Genomic DNA, 14,584 nt, shown 5'->3' on the forward strand with positions numbered 1-14,584 from the left:
AAACTAGAAATCATATCAAAGTCTATGATAAAGTTAAATTCTTCAGCACACGTCAAACACCCCTACACACCTTTAACCTTGATCCCATAGTGCCTCTATCCACCTTGTACTCCAGCAACTCTGTGCCATATCTTGATACTTAAATTATTTTGGATATTTTCATTCTTCTCGTTCTAGCAATCTTATATAGCATCTGTTCTATAAGTTTTCTCAGTCCAGGGTTATCACATTTCTTATATTTGCTATTTCTGTCTTTCCCTCTATATGGGCAATTTTAAGGGCTTAGTATATCAAACAAAATAACTGCAAACAGGACATTTGGTTTTGAGTGGCACAAACATAATCCCACCTTCTCCTCATACTACCAGAATCCTGAAACTACACAGATACCCTACCACAAGTTAATGCTATACATTACTGTACAAAGTCTCAGGAGAATTTTGGCATACCTGTCTGAAGTATTCTGAAGGTGCACTTACAGAATCAGTCTCTTTCAAATACTTGTCCCAGTTAAAATTATCTGGAAAAAAACATACAAAATAGGCTGGGTTTGGAGTATATAATAAGATTTTTTTCTGAATAAAGTAAGTTTTAATCCATACATAGAAAAAGGAGGAATATGGGAGGGTTTTTGAAGGGAGTAAAGGAAAGGGGAAAGTGTTATTACATTATAATCTCAAAAATTTTTAAAAAAATGGAAACAATACTTTCTACAAACCAGTTCAAACTTCTCAGTTTACATTTGATTATGCACAGAAGTAAAAGCAACTTCCTGATAATGATGGTCCTAATGGAAATTATAATCCATATCCTCTCAATGAACTGTGGACTAAAGCAGAGTGATTTTGAAGGAATGGGCTATGAGTGTGAAGTAGAAGTAGAGGCCCAAAGTTCAATACTTTACACTGCAAAAAAATGTGGGCATTAGAAACAACTAGGAAAGTTTTATAGACTAGAAAATCTATGCACATGTATCAAATACACATTTGCTCAACAATTTTGTTGACACTGTTATCATCCATTAATGTGAAGGTACTTTGTTTTTTATGGGGCACTAAAGGTGTTTAGTACGTGTTCTAACAGAATTTTAACACTGCAATGTTTTACAAAAAGAAAATTCTAAGAACCAGAGCAGATCTTAATGGGCTATCAAATTTCCCTCCACAATGTCAAGAATATGGTGTTAAGACAGAGCAGTAAACAACTGAACAGTGCAGCCCCTGAAATAGATTATTTTAGTGCTGTACATCTATAGATTCTTCCTGCGCTCTTTCATGTAGTCTTCATGACATAGGACAGTGCTATCAGAAAGCAGTGTCCTCTGCCTGGCTTGAACACTTTTGTTATGCTAGCCAGACTGTCAGAACAACTGACAAACTGACTAGAAATACTAAAAAAATACATATTCACAAACAGAGTTTAATTTTCAGCAACAGAATTTTTTTTTTATATTCTTGTTAAACACTATTAAAAATTGACTTCTCTTCCCTAGGTGAATCTGCATTACCAGTTTCTGATATGCAGTGGTACTTCTTTATTCTCAGCCTCCCTTGTGTATGATTTCAATTATCTTGATTCAACTGCAGTCCAAAATATTAAAGAGAAAATTTCAGAGATAATTCATAAGTTTTAAATTGTACAGTTGTTGTAAGTAGTGTGATGAAATCTCATATAGTCACACTCTATCCCACTCAAGAGACTTCTGCCATGAATGCAACCAGCCTGTTAATCACTTAGTAACAACTTTTGTCATCAGACTGCCTGCTAAGGTAACAAACTGTTCAAATATCTTATCTTGCTTTCAACTTAACAATGGCCACAAAGTGCAAGAATACTGATGCTGGTAATTCAGATATGCCAGAGAGAAACCATAAAGGGCTACTCTTTCATTAAATGGAAAGGTGAAAGCTCTCAACAATGAAAGAAAAACAGTATGTTGAGGTTCCAGATATTTATGCTAATAGCTGCCAATCTCTTCTTGTGTCTTATTTATAAATCAAACATTATTATATATTTGTATGTAAAGCATACATTACTATCCAGTTTCAAGCATCTACCAGAAAAGAATCTTGGAATATACTTCCCCCAAGGGAAGGACTATTACATCCATCAAAGGATAGTACAGTTATCTGCACACACAGATTGTCTACCAATCAATTTTCTAGAAAATACAAATAAAAAACCTGACTATAAGTATCTGCAGATTTCTCTAATATAAATATTGACACCATGGCTGACTGCAGTAGGCCAAACCAAAGCTATTAAGCACAAAGATGGGAAAAGATGTACACAACTAGCTGCTCCAAGTCAGAATGAGCCATCCTTTGTATACCATAAAATATAAGTATTTACATATCTTTGCATGTGTGGTACACATGCCATATATAAGATTATAGAATTTTTAATGAAAACTCAGCCAATGATCTAAAACTACAGTATGATCCTGCTTCCAGATGATGTAAAGTGAGTACCACCACAGTGTGGAAAATCATGAAGCAAAGTGTCAAGAACATGCACTTCAGAGGTAGAGCTGCCTGTTTTCACTACGGTTCTACCTCTTATTATATAACCCTGAGCACATCATTTCACTCTCTGCCACAGTTATCTTCTTTACAGTATTTGAAATTAGTATCTATGGTAGTACCACATGTGTTTAGAATTAAATGAAGTGACACACATGAGCACTAAATAGTGTATTGTAAAGATTGATGTTAAAACTGTCCCTAAAGGTGTAAATACTTAGCTTTGTCAGAAGTAAAAACTGAGATCCACAAGTCCACTATTAAATTGTCAAAATATTACCATTGTCTCCTAACAATCATGAATGCTACAGTTCTAATTGAAGCTCTAATACCACATGATCTAACAGAGCATTAAAAAAGAACAAAGTAAAACATGAATTACAAACAACAAAAAGACCAAGATATAGTTAAGGTTATGATACCCCAAAAGGAAAACAATGACTAAAATCTCTTCCCATTTACTCCTCAGAGAGTTAATACTCTTTGAAACAGTATCTGTGAAGTTTTAAATGAAATGAGAAAGTATTTAACGTATCTGATCAACACAAAATTTTGTTTGAGATGAAGTCTTGCTACATACACAGTCTAGGCTGACCTCAAACTCAATCTTCCTACCTGAGTCTCTCAAGTATGGGAATTACAGATATGTTCAACAAACCCTTAGCAACACAATTTAAATACTCTATCTTCACTTGTATCGGACATGGCTATAATCTGTTAACAATTCCTATCCAGTAGTGTTCTATTAGCGTTATTATTTTCTATCATATTGTTAGCCAATGACAATCTATAGTATATACCAAAGAGAGACTTACTTTGCCTTAACAAAATTGTTCTTGGCTTCTCATATGATAATCACTACCATTAACACAATGAAAACACATATGGATCCAAAATTTAATAGTTTAGATTTAACACACCTAACAACTACATTAACACCACAGTTGGAATTCCTAACCAGAAACCAAAAGTCAACCTGAAGTTTTTTTCTCTTCAAAAGATGGGTGCAAATACATGACTGTGTGATCTGACTACTGTACACACACACACATTCATGGAGTCCTTCTTCATATTAGCCTTTACTCCATTCTAATTTATACATTAGGTCTAATACATTCTGGCACATGGAATATAATTTTTATCAACCTCTTTGATTTTCTCTGTAGTGAATCAGAATTATAATGTCTTTTACTAGTCAGTACCAGGCTTGGGTTCATATGCTATGTGAAGACAATGAGCAGAAAATATCTTAGATGAAGTCTCTCAGTTTAATAAACAGCATACTTCATAGCATTTATTACAACTATAATTAGGTATTTACTATCTACCAGCCCACTTAAGATCAGAGAAAGCAGGAATCATATCTGTTCTGTTTGGTACTAGATTATTACATGAGCCATTAATATGTGTCGAGTATTATCCTAAGTACTACAGATGCATCAGCTAAAATAAAACAAAACCTTTAACTTGAACAGTCACTCACTGATTACTAAAATGAAATGCCAGGGTCTATATCCTGAAAATATATTCATGTAATTGCCTAGTTGATTAAGTAATCACATTTAAAATAAAAAGTCTGATAATTTTGAATGAAAAATTTCTATCATTAATAATTGGACAAATTTGCACTTAAATATACAGTTGTAATTTCATGCAACATTTATCAATTCATCTTTAAATAAAATTAAAGTTAAAATGTCACAGTAAATTGTTTGCCCTTTCAATGACTAAGATTTTACAGTATTGGAAGTTAGTATATACATACTATACCAGAAGCTACATGAGTTCATTATAACATTGAAGGAAAAAAATGATGTATTAAATTACTTAAAAACTTACTGCTTAGCGCAGAAGATGTACTTGAATGAGTAGTTTTCTCTTGATTGTCATTCTTGGCATCCATTGATTCTAACCAAAAGGAAAGGAAATAACATTGGAATAGTCTTAAAGAGTACTTCAAAAATTATAAAATTAATTTTTAAATGGGAACCTATTTATGGGAACCTATTTTATGATTATCTTCATTTTCTATGTGTCCTAACAATTTCTAGTGTATTCTACACTTTATAATTTACTTGGGCATTTTCTTTACTGTATTTTTTCACTACTAAAATGAGAGCTTCATAAAAGCAGGTATTTAAGTCTGTCTGTCTTGCTCAGTAATATATGCTTACAACATAGACCAGGATCTGGGATACAGAATGCTCTCAAGTATTTGTTAAATGAATGTGCCAACAATCTAAATGAACTTTTGGTGAATCCTTAAACTGCTTAAAATAATTTCCTAGAAGTAAAGTGATGTTTTCAAGTGTTTAAAACATCACATGCCAGCTAGAATAGAGTACAATATACTTCAATGAAATACTCAGGTTTTTCTCTGTGATAAACTAAATATTTCAACGAGTACTCAAAATCCTTGAGATGACACCAAATCTAAAACATACCACTTCACTCAAATTTGAGTATATATAAAAGAAATATAAAATATAATGCTAAAAATTATTCTAGGTTCTTAATATCATCAAATAATCAACAGTATCACTGTTTTTCAAACTGCCTTCATTATCTTAACTATGAATGCTTGAATCTCAGGACTTATCGAGTTCCCATATTGACATGTCTTTCAGGTTTTGATTAAGAAATTCTTCAAGGTATATGAATACTTTAGAGAAATATATAGCCATCTTCTGTTCAAATTACCTGAAGAAATCACACACTTATAAAACTTACTAAATAGTTCTATGGTAAGAACATCTATGACAAAAATCTAATGGCATGGGTCTTGTTCTAGGGAAACCAATAATCTATTTATAAATACTATACCAAGGTCAACAAACAAACTAAACAAAATTAAAGGAGAGCATTCATCACTCAACATGTAATCAGAAGAAAAGCAATAAGATATACAAGACTTGAACAAGGAACGAGAGGGCAAATGTGTGAAGAATGTATTAGCAAATAAAATGCAACAAAATATATACAGGTGTGGCATATTAGTGAGTCAATAAGCAGATTTCTACCTACAGAAACACAGGATGAAAGAATTATTCATTCATTTTACAATTGAAAGAACTGAATTCTATTTAGTTCTTTTTTAATTCCTATTTTCTACTATTTTCAATCTTTTTTTTTTTTTTTGCTGGGGTGACCTGAAAAAGTGCTTTTCACATGCTAGGCAAGTACTCTTAATGCCAAAATTACATCCCTAGCCCAGGATATTTCTATTCTTACCTTGGCTTTGTAAAAAGAGTATTTTAAGAACTGTTCTGTTGCTTCTAAGACTTTTAGTTTTATTTATAAAACTAGAGTGGAAAATTCTAAGTACCTATCTCTAGTATCAAAAAACAAAACACAAAACAAACAATAAAAAACAAACCTAAAACTAAAAACATTTTATTTGGAGGCTAGAGAGACGGCTCAGCTGATAAGAGCACTTACTACTCATGCAGATGACCCAAGTTTGGTTCCTAGTACTCACTTTAGGTGGCTGACAACTGCCTGAAACTACAACTCTAGGGGATCTGATGCCCTCTTCTGTCTTCCATGGGCTACTTCACTCACATGCACATACCCACAGACATACACATACACATGTAATTAAAAATAAAAATCATTTTTTAAAAAAGACTTCATTTGAATCCCCTAAGGGACAACAGAATAAGTAAGGGCAATAAAAATGACTTCAAGAAACAAATATAAGAATTCCAAGTGTGTAGCAAAGAGTTTATTGAGATTAGGAGCCATTTAGTCCCTCCATAACTTGATGATTATCTTCTATATAAAGAAGCTTCTAAGAATGCTGTACTCTAATCAGTTGTCAATATGTCTAAAGAGAAATCTAAGAAAGGATTTCTTCTTTCAAATATGCAAAAGAAAATAATCCCAGGAGGAAAATACTAGAAACAGACAGTATGCGATAGGAAAAGGGTATAACTCAGCAGGTAGTTCTTTAATGTTATTTGTTAAAGGCTTTATCTCACAAGTTTAGTATATAGTAAGATACTTGTTACAAACAACTAAAATTTATCTTTAGATAAGCAAATCTCACCTTCATTCAATATATAGTAAGATACTTGTTACAAACAACTAAAAATTATCTTTAGATAAGCAAATCTCACCTTCATTCACTGTTTGTCCCATGGTATTCTCTTCTGCTTTACTTTCCTACAAAGGAAAACAAATAATGCCTTATTTTAAGTACCATAAATTTCTGAGAGGAAATAGTAGTAAAAATGAGTTTCAGAGTCAGATCACTTCAATAAAATAAGGTAGCTGTTAGCTAGAAAAGAGTGTATGAGTAATAACTGCTAATGAAACATAGGTAAGTATAGGGCTTCATTTTAGGGTATCAAAAATGAAAGGGTAAATCAGAGATGATGGTAGGTTGGCAGTTACTGACTTTCGATTTAAGGCCATACCAGAGCCCACGTAATGTTGGTGGGAAGTAGAAAAATCATGAATGCAATGAAGAGTCCATGAATCAAATCTCCTAACAAGAATTACTTGTTAAGAGCCAAACAAGTACTGTGGTACAGGCCTATAATCTCAGCACTCAGGAAGCTGAGGCAGAAGGATCTTACATTTAAAGTCATCCTGGATTACATAGTGATATTCTGTCTCAAAATTCAAGTAAATTAACTTTAGGGGCACATTGCTTATTAGGAGGCCTGATAGATTTAAACCACTATTAGTTTGACTTTTTTTCCTGCATGTCCTCAACATGTCCCATACTCTAAAACAAATATATTTATTAGACTGTCCTTCTACCAGAAGAGCTCAATCAAGCCCATAATTGAAATATTAATAAAACACAGAATAAGCATTATAAAAAATATCAGGTGCACAGAAAATCTCAATACAGAATGTCAACGCTATATGCCTGTTGTTATGATGTGATGGTATATAGACTGAATATCATTTGGTAATTAAGGGAATATACTTACGAAGTTACCCAGAAAGACTTCTATATCTCTAACCCAAGAGATTTATTTGCATTTAAAGCCTCAACTCCCACAACTTTGCTTCTTCTGATAGTTTTCTCTCACCAATACCAATACTTCTCTCAATACTTAGCTGTGCATCTATACTTTCACTCAGTGGCCAATAATAGACTACACACCTAATTTCCCTTCCCCTTGATACTCACTGGTTTATACTTTCATTCACTTCTACCTGGTGTAGTAACACAGCTGTTCAAATTGTTTTGTCATTGGTGTACTTTTCTACCACAATAATATATAATGTCAGATATAATCTGGGCTGTTTTCCTCCCAAATCACCGTCCTGTTTCAACTGGCTATGCAATTAAGAAAAAAAAATTAGAGCTTTCTCCTGTGGGATAATGCTCTTGTACACTGTAATGATTTGTTACTCCTATTGGTTTAATAAAATGCTGATTGGCCAGTAGCCAAGCAGGAAATATAGGAAGGGAGACCAGACTAGAAGAATTCTGGGAAGAGGAAAGGAGAGACGGGGTCACAAGCCAGATGCAGAGGAAATATGATGAGAATGCTGGACTGAGAAAAGGTACCAAGCCACGTGGCTAAACATGGACAAGAATTATGGGTTAATTTAAGCATTAAGAGCTAGTTAGTTATAAGCCTGAGTAATAGGCCAAACAGCTTGTAATTAATATAAGCCTCTGTGTGTTTATTTGGGACTGAATGGCTGCAGGACTGGGCGGGACAGAAACTTCTGTCTACAGCTTTCTATGGGTTAACACTAAGATCTTCCACAATTTCAAAACTAGCAGACATATATCACTCAAACACACTCTATACACTAATCCAAAAATCTTGTTTCAATGACTCCTCATCTTATTTTGAGTACACAGAATACCCTTTTCTCCTTTTCTGCTTTTTGAAATACTACCAGTACTTTGAGACCATCAATAAATACAGCCTATTTTCTGAAAGCTTTCATGTTTCTTTATTCAATACAAGTATCTGATTCCAGACTTGATTTATTCATTTACTTAACAAATATTGATATAATTCCTATGATGTACTTGGTATAATGTGGATAGAAGATACACACTCTGAAGTAGCAGTGGAGAACATGCCTATGATCCCAGCACTTAGGAGGCTCAAACAGGAGAATCATGAAGTTGAAGCCAGCTTTGCTAACTAGCAAGACCTGTAACTGAAGGAAGGAAAGAATGGCAGGAAAGATACACAGTTTACTACATAGAAGCTGGGAAATTGGGGTTAGAGAGATGGCTCAGTGGTTAAGAGCTCTGTCAGTGGACTGGAGTTCAGTTCCCAGAAAACATGTTCAGGAGTTCACAGATGCTGTTAACTACAGTTCCAGGGGATCTGAAGCCATCTTCTGAATGCCAAGAGCATAAGACAGACAAGAGCATAAACACAAATCATGTTAATAGATAGATAGACCGGCAGGCAGGCAGGCAGGCAGGCTCATGCATACACACTATCTTTTTTAAAACTGAGTGTTGTGGATTATTATTTTAACTAGGCAAAGATGTATTACATTTGTTTATGCTCTGGAATATTACTTTAACTTTGTAAAGGTGTGTTACTTTTGTTTATGCTGCATTTGTTTAATGATGTAAGGATGTATGTTTAATTATGTAAAGATACATTGCATCTGTTTCACCTTGCCTGCCTAAGGCACCTGATTGGTCAAATAAAGAGCTGAATGCACAATAGCTAGGCAGAGAAAGGATAGGTGGGGCTGGACAGGCAGAAAGAATAAGTAGGAAGAAAAATCTAGGCTCAAGAGAGAGGAAGAACAGGAGAGAAGGAAGAGAGAACAAGGAACATAACGTCCAGGGCAAGAAGTCAGGCAGACGCCAGCCACCCAGACATAGAGAAGCAGTGAAATTAAGATATACAGAATTAAGAATGGTAATAAGCCCTGAGGCAAAAAGTAGATAAAGAGAAACAGGTTAATTTAAGTTAAAAGAGCTAGCCAGAAAGAAACATGCCTAAGCTAGGCCGAATATTAAAAACTAGTAAGTCTGTGTGTCATGATATGGGAGCTGGTTGGTGGTCCAAAAGAAAAAGCCTGGCACAGCTGAGAATTCCACAGAAGGAAAATAGCATTATTAAACAAAACAAAAATATAGGCATTAAGAAGGGTTGAAATGATATTCTATTATCAGAAAGTACAATTAACTTGGAATAAAAAAGGTTCTTGAATTTATCATATTAACAAAGATAATTTCATTTTTTGTGTGCTTTGAACACTCCTACAAACATGATAAATGTTCCTAAAACCCACTAGGCTTTGTGTAAGAAATGAAGCAAGCTCCAACCCCAGAGTAATATAGAATAAGCAGGAAAAGGATTCCTTATATGCCAAGGAAAAGAGGTGTTGTGACAGGAAATAAAGTGGCTTTGTGGACAATCTTACACAATTTTTTTCCAAGGAGAAAGAGGCAAAAAACTATACACACAAAAAAGATTATACTGAGGCTTGAATGTGTGGAACCCAACTGCAGATCTAAAAGAATGCTGGCTATAAAGAGGATACTAAGAGGAGAAAGGGTCAATAGATCCACTTCTAAGCTTCATCTTTGTTATGACGACAGTAAAATCATGAGGTTATATTTGTGTGTGCACACATACAGTGTGTGGGGGGGGGGTTGTGAGTCATTCACACAGCTGACAGTTTCAATGAGCAGATAAAGAACAAAGTGGAATTTCAGACTGAAGACACAAAAGAATCTTCTGTCTCTACCATTAGCTTTATGAAATCCATTGTTGATCAGGTTTCTTCTTGGTCCTCAAGTCACTCTATATTCTCTCAGCGCTCAAGGCTTCAGGAGGTACCCATACATACACAAATCAAAACATTACTCATCTCTCTTTGACCTTACCTCTAAAAGTCAGACTAGAGTAATCAATTGGGGAGACTATTTGATACCAGCTAGAACTACAAGGTGCATGAGTCCAGAAGACAATAAAAGAAGATTCAAGGCTATAGAGATGGCTCAGAGGTTTTCTGATATTAAATTATAGCTAACATTTCTTAGACTATACCATGTAGCCATGAAAATGAGACATAACCATGTAGGTGTAGCACCCAATCTAGAGTCTTGAACAAATGAGAACATAAAGACAGAAACAAAATAAATGGGGTAGGTTAAATATACAGGTTTACAATGATCAAATACTTTCATTGCCAAAAGAGAAGCCATTCTCTAGAAATTATCAGAGAAGTAGTCTAGCAAAACTCAAACCAATGTCACCTTGTGCTGAATAACTGTGAGATAAATATTCACAAACATTTTTCCCTTTAAGGTAAGTTAACACTGGAAAAACTTTTGGACCCACATTAAGCCAGCCTTGTATATTCCTAAAAACTGGATTTTTTTTCCTTAAAAAAAAATTGAACATACTCTCCTCAAAATTATACAGATAAGTAAATGTGAGAGGGTGAAAAATTACCTATAACCCCACTTTCAAGAAATACATGCTGTTATCTATCTGTTGTTTATCCTCCCAATTAAAAAATAACATACACAAAAACACATAAGCAACATAAATTTGAAAGTATGTAGTTTATATACACTTTCAAAGTTCCACATGTCAATAATCTTCCAATGGAATTCTATCCATGTATATTATAAATTTATAAACCCAATATTTTCAGCTAAAACAAAAATCTTTTGTCCACATAGTATGCAAGAATGAAAAATATGATTTAAAAGCATGAAACATACACTTAAGTTTTTCATGGACTTGAAATAAGTCTTCATTTAATTCAAATATATTGTAGCAACATGCTTCTCTCTGACAAACAAAAGCACTCTCATAACTAAGATTTTGCAGTACTAATGGCTATCCTAAAAAGAAAAGAGACAGAAAAGGTATATTATATGTATGTTACTTGGTGACTCTGTCATGATTCATCATGCTAAGACTTCACAATTACGGATTTAATTCACCCAGGTTATTAAAATAATCAAAAATCCCACTTTTACACATAAATGAAAGTAAGTAGAAAAAACCTAAATTGCACAACTACATTTAAAAATAGCCAGGCATGGTGACACACTCCTATAATACTAGCACATGAGAAGCTAAGTCAAGAAGATGGCAAATAGGGAGACTTACTGTGTCTCAAACGTAAAATATTGCTAAGGATAAAATGGAACAAAAATTCCATTTGTCACTCACCAATACTTAAGAGTATTATGGTAGTAAGCTTTTGCATCAAATTGAATCTTCCAAAGGAAATAACGTTTTCTATAGGAAAGATTTTAGCAATCTTTTAGCAAGATCTACCCCCAACATATTAGAAATTAGTCTTTTGTGTGTCAAAACAAATTCAACATCACTTGGAAGGTGGAAACAGGAGGATGAGGAGTTCAAGGTCAGCCTGAGCTACATGACACCCTGGTTCAAGAAAAAAAGAAAAAGAGAGGAGAGAGAGGGGAGAAAAAAAGAAAAAAATCCAAGAATCATATTTTTAAGTTACTTAAAAATTATAACTTGCGCCGGGCGGTGGTGGGGCACGCCTTTAATCCCAGCACTCGGGAGGCAGAGGCAGGCAGATCTCTGTGAGTTCGAGGCCAGCCTGGTCTCCAAAGCGAGTTCCAGGAAAGGTGCAAAGCTACACAGAGAAACCCTGTCTCAAAAAAAAAAAGTAAAAAAAAAAGTAAAAAATTATAACTTGCAAGTTAAAAAATCACTTGCCATTTTAAAATTATTTATGTGGAAGTTCTGTACATAGTTAGGTAGCATTTTATATCAGAAAATAGATAAATGAAATACAAGTCAAGGGTTGCCAAAATTCCAGTTTATAGTTGTAAATTCCTAAGGAAAGCACAGCCACAAGCTAATTGCCCAAAGACCTGCTGCCCACCGACATTTGTGAAGGGCTAGAGTTAACGGCATGGCATGTCAATTTACTACAGGGAGCTCATGGTGTTATACTTTGACAAAAGAAGTAGATCAAGTTACAGCCTGCTTCTATTATCAGTACAGCCTAGATTTATGGTTTCTAACACCAGTCCAACACGAAATAATGGGAATGATGACAACAGTGCCTACTAAACAACCGAGTGTAGAAAAGCATGCAATAAACTACAATCTAAAGTGACTAGAAAACTAAACATCCCTGACAATACTTCTAACATGTAGCAGGTATCTGCAAACTACTCATTTAAATATTTCTATAACTTTTGAAATCTAAACATGAAAAAAATCTGGTTATAAAATAATCTAAAGCAAAGTAATACATGTATTTATCACTATTTGCTATTTTATCTCAATGACTACAAAGACTTTTATCTCAGAATATTTATGAAATTCTACCAAGTTAATTAAAAGTTGAATATGAACATTACTTCCAAGTATCTTTAAAGTATAATGAAAAACATTCCAAATAATACCCTTTAAATTTTTTTCAAAGATAAAAAAGTCAACAGCTCCACAGCAAGAATATTTCTGTGTTCAAAAGTAAGAGAACTTAAATACATTTGGATTAGTGTTTGAATTTAAGTATATATAAATCAAAATAAAAGCTAGCTAAAACTGTTGAAAGGTAGGAAACGTGACCAAATATTAAAACCAAGGACTTTGACAGTATTCATTCTTAAATAACTACTAAAGGCTACAAGGTACATTTCAAAGAGAGTTGTTTATGTCTGGAATTCTGTACTAATTCTTTTGAGAAACAAAAGTTGTGAAAACTGTGATGTGTATTCTGAAGACAAGAAGCAAGACACACAAGCTTTTTCAATCAAACGAACGTATCCTCAAGTATATCATAGAACTGCACTATGTTTGTCCCTTTGGAGTTTACAATGGCAAATTACTACAAAAGGTGAGCACTCTCTTTCCGCTCTTAGAACAATTTGGTCCTATAAACTTAGGAAGGGGCAGAACCACAGCCATAAACACAAGTCACAAGTAGGGGAGTTAAGTGTTCTCTACTTTCAAATATTTCCCAGCTCTTTGCTCACACAAAAATTCAACAAGTTTACTCCACTTTTTAACTCTTTAAAGAATTCATCTAGTCTAGAAAACACCATCATATCATATCAAGCTTCTGTTTGAACTGAAAATTACTTAACTTTTCACATAATAAGTTACTCCTCATTTCTTGTTAAAAACATCTCACCACATGCCCCAAAACAAAAGCAGGAGAAAGATTTAGGGACATTATGTTTAATAGAAATCACAATATAAACACCATCACTATTATTTCTATGGCTACCAAGGTTTACTTATACCACATAACAAAGGCAAAATAAACAAAAATGCCTTGCTCATGAAAACCAAACAATGTATGCCCATTTCAAATCTTAGTTTTCCAAATTTATTCAAGTTATCCCGCTTAAATAACTATCATTTCTGTTAGACTTTTTGCAAATGAGACATTAGTTGTAAAGGCATTTCTATGGTTCAAGTAACCAAAACCCAAGCTACTAAGTGTGGAAAACATATTTAACACTAATTTAATTCCTATATTTATAAAATTAAATAAGTAAATTATACCACTTTGGATTTAAGATAAATGAAACTGGCATTCTTCTATATCCATCAGGATAAAAGATTATTAAAAAGAGTATCAAAACTATCCATGAAAGGTAAACTTTTAAAATGACCAACATTGACTATTGTCAAATTTCCAGGTTTTCTATTTCTACAATCATTTCTAATGTGGAGATCCCATGTACTAACTCTATGACATTAATAATGACTTTGTTTCTAAAAGGTGACTAGTAGCTCAAAGAACAGAGGATCATCTCGCAACCACCCCAGTATTCTACTTAACCCAAAGGTAGGGGCAATAAAAATTTCAAGTAAAATATCCCCACTATAAGAATTCAAACTAAAAATTTGTATTTGGAACTAACTTGTAATGGAACAAGAGGATAAGTCATTTTCATTCAAAAGACCTAGTATTTACTCAGCCTTTTTAAGGCACTTTACCATCATCAATTATTTCTTAGTGAGACAGCCCAGGATTACCCAGACCATTTCACTAATGCGGAAACAGACACCAACAGAAGAGAACATGGGCAGGAAAAGGGGTGATAGGAAGCATCTGGGAGGAACAGGCAGGCAGCTAAAAAGGAACAAACTAAA

At 33.9% G+C, this 14,584-nt stretch overlaps 1 protein-coding gene across 12 annotated transcripts in view; it reads right to left on the bottom strand.

The window, feature by feature from the left end:
* Scml2 (Scm polycomb group protein like 2) overlaps nucleotides 1-14,584 on the bottom strand; it is a 115,798-nt gene that overhangs the window by 80,147 nt on the left and 21,067 nt on the right. For all 12 annotated transcript variants that reach the window (XM_059251585.1, XM_059251579.1, XM_059251581.1 and 9 more), the window contains 3 exons: nucleotides 6,641-6,686; nucleotides 4,362-4,430; nucleotides 450-520 (listed from right to left, as the gene is read on the bottom strand). In XM_059251585.1, coding sequence (XP_059107568.1) covers nucleotides 450-520; nucleotides 4,362-4,430; nucleotides 6,641-6,686 — 186 coding nt within the window. The remainder of the gene's footprint in view (nucleotides 1-449; nucleotides 521-4,361; nucleotides 4,431-6,640; nucleotides 6,687-14,584) is intronic.

Source organism: Peromyscus eremicus, chromosome X (assembly GCF_949786415.1).
Source record: "Peromyscus eremicus chromosome X, PerEre_H2_v1, whole genome shotgun sequence".
NCBI classification, from domain to species: Eukaryota; Metazoa; Chordata; class Mammalia; order Rodentia; family Cricetidae; genus Peromyscus; species Peromyscus eremicus.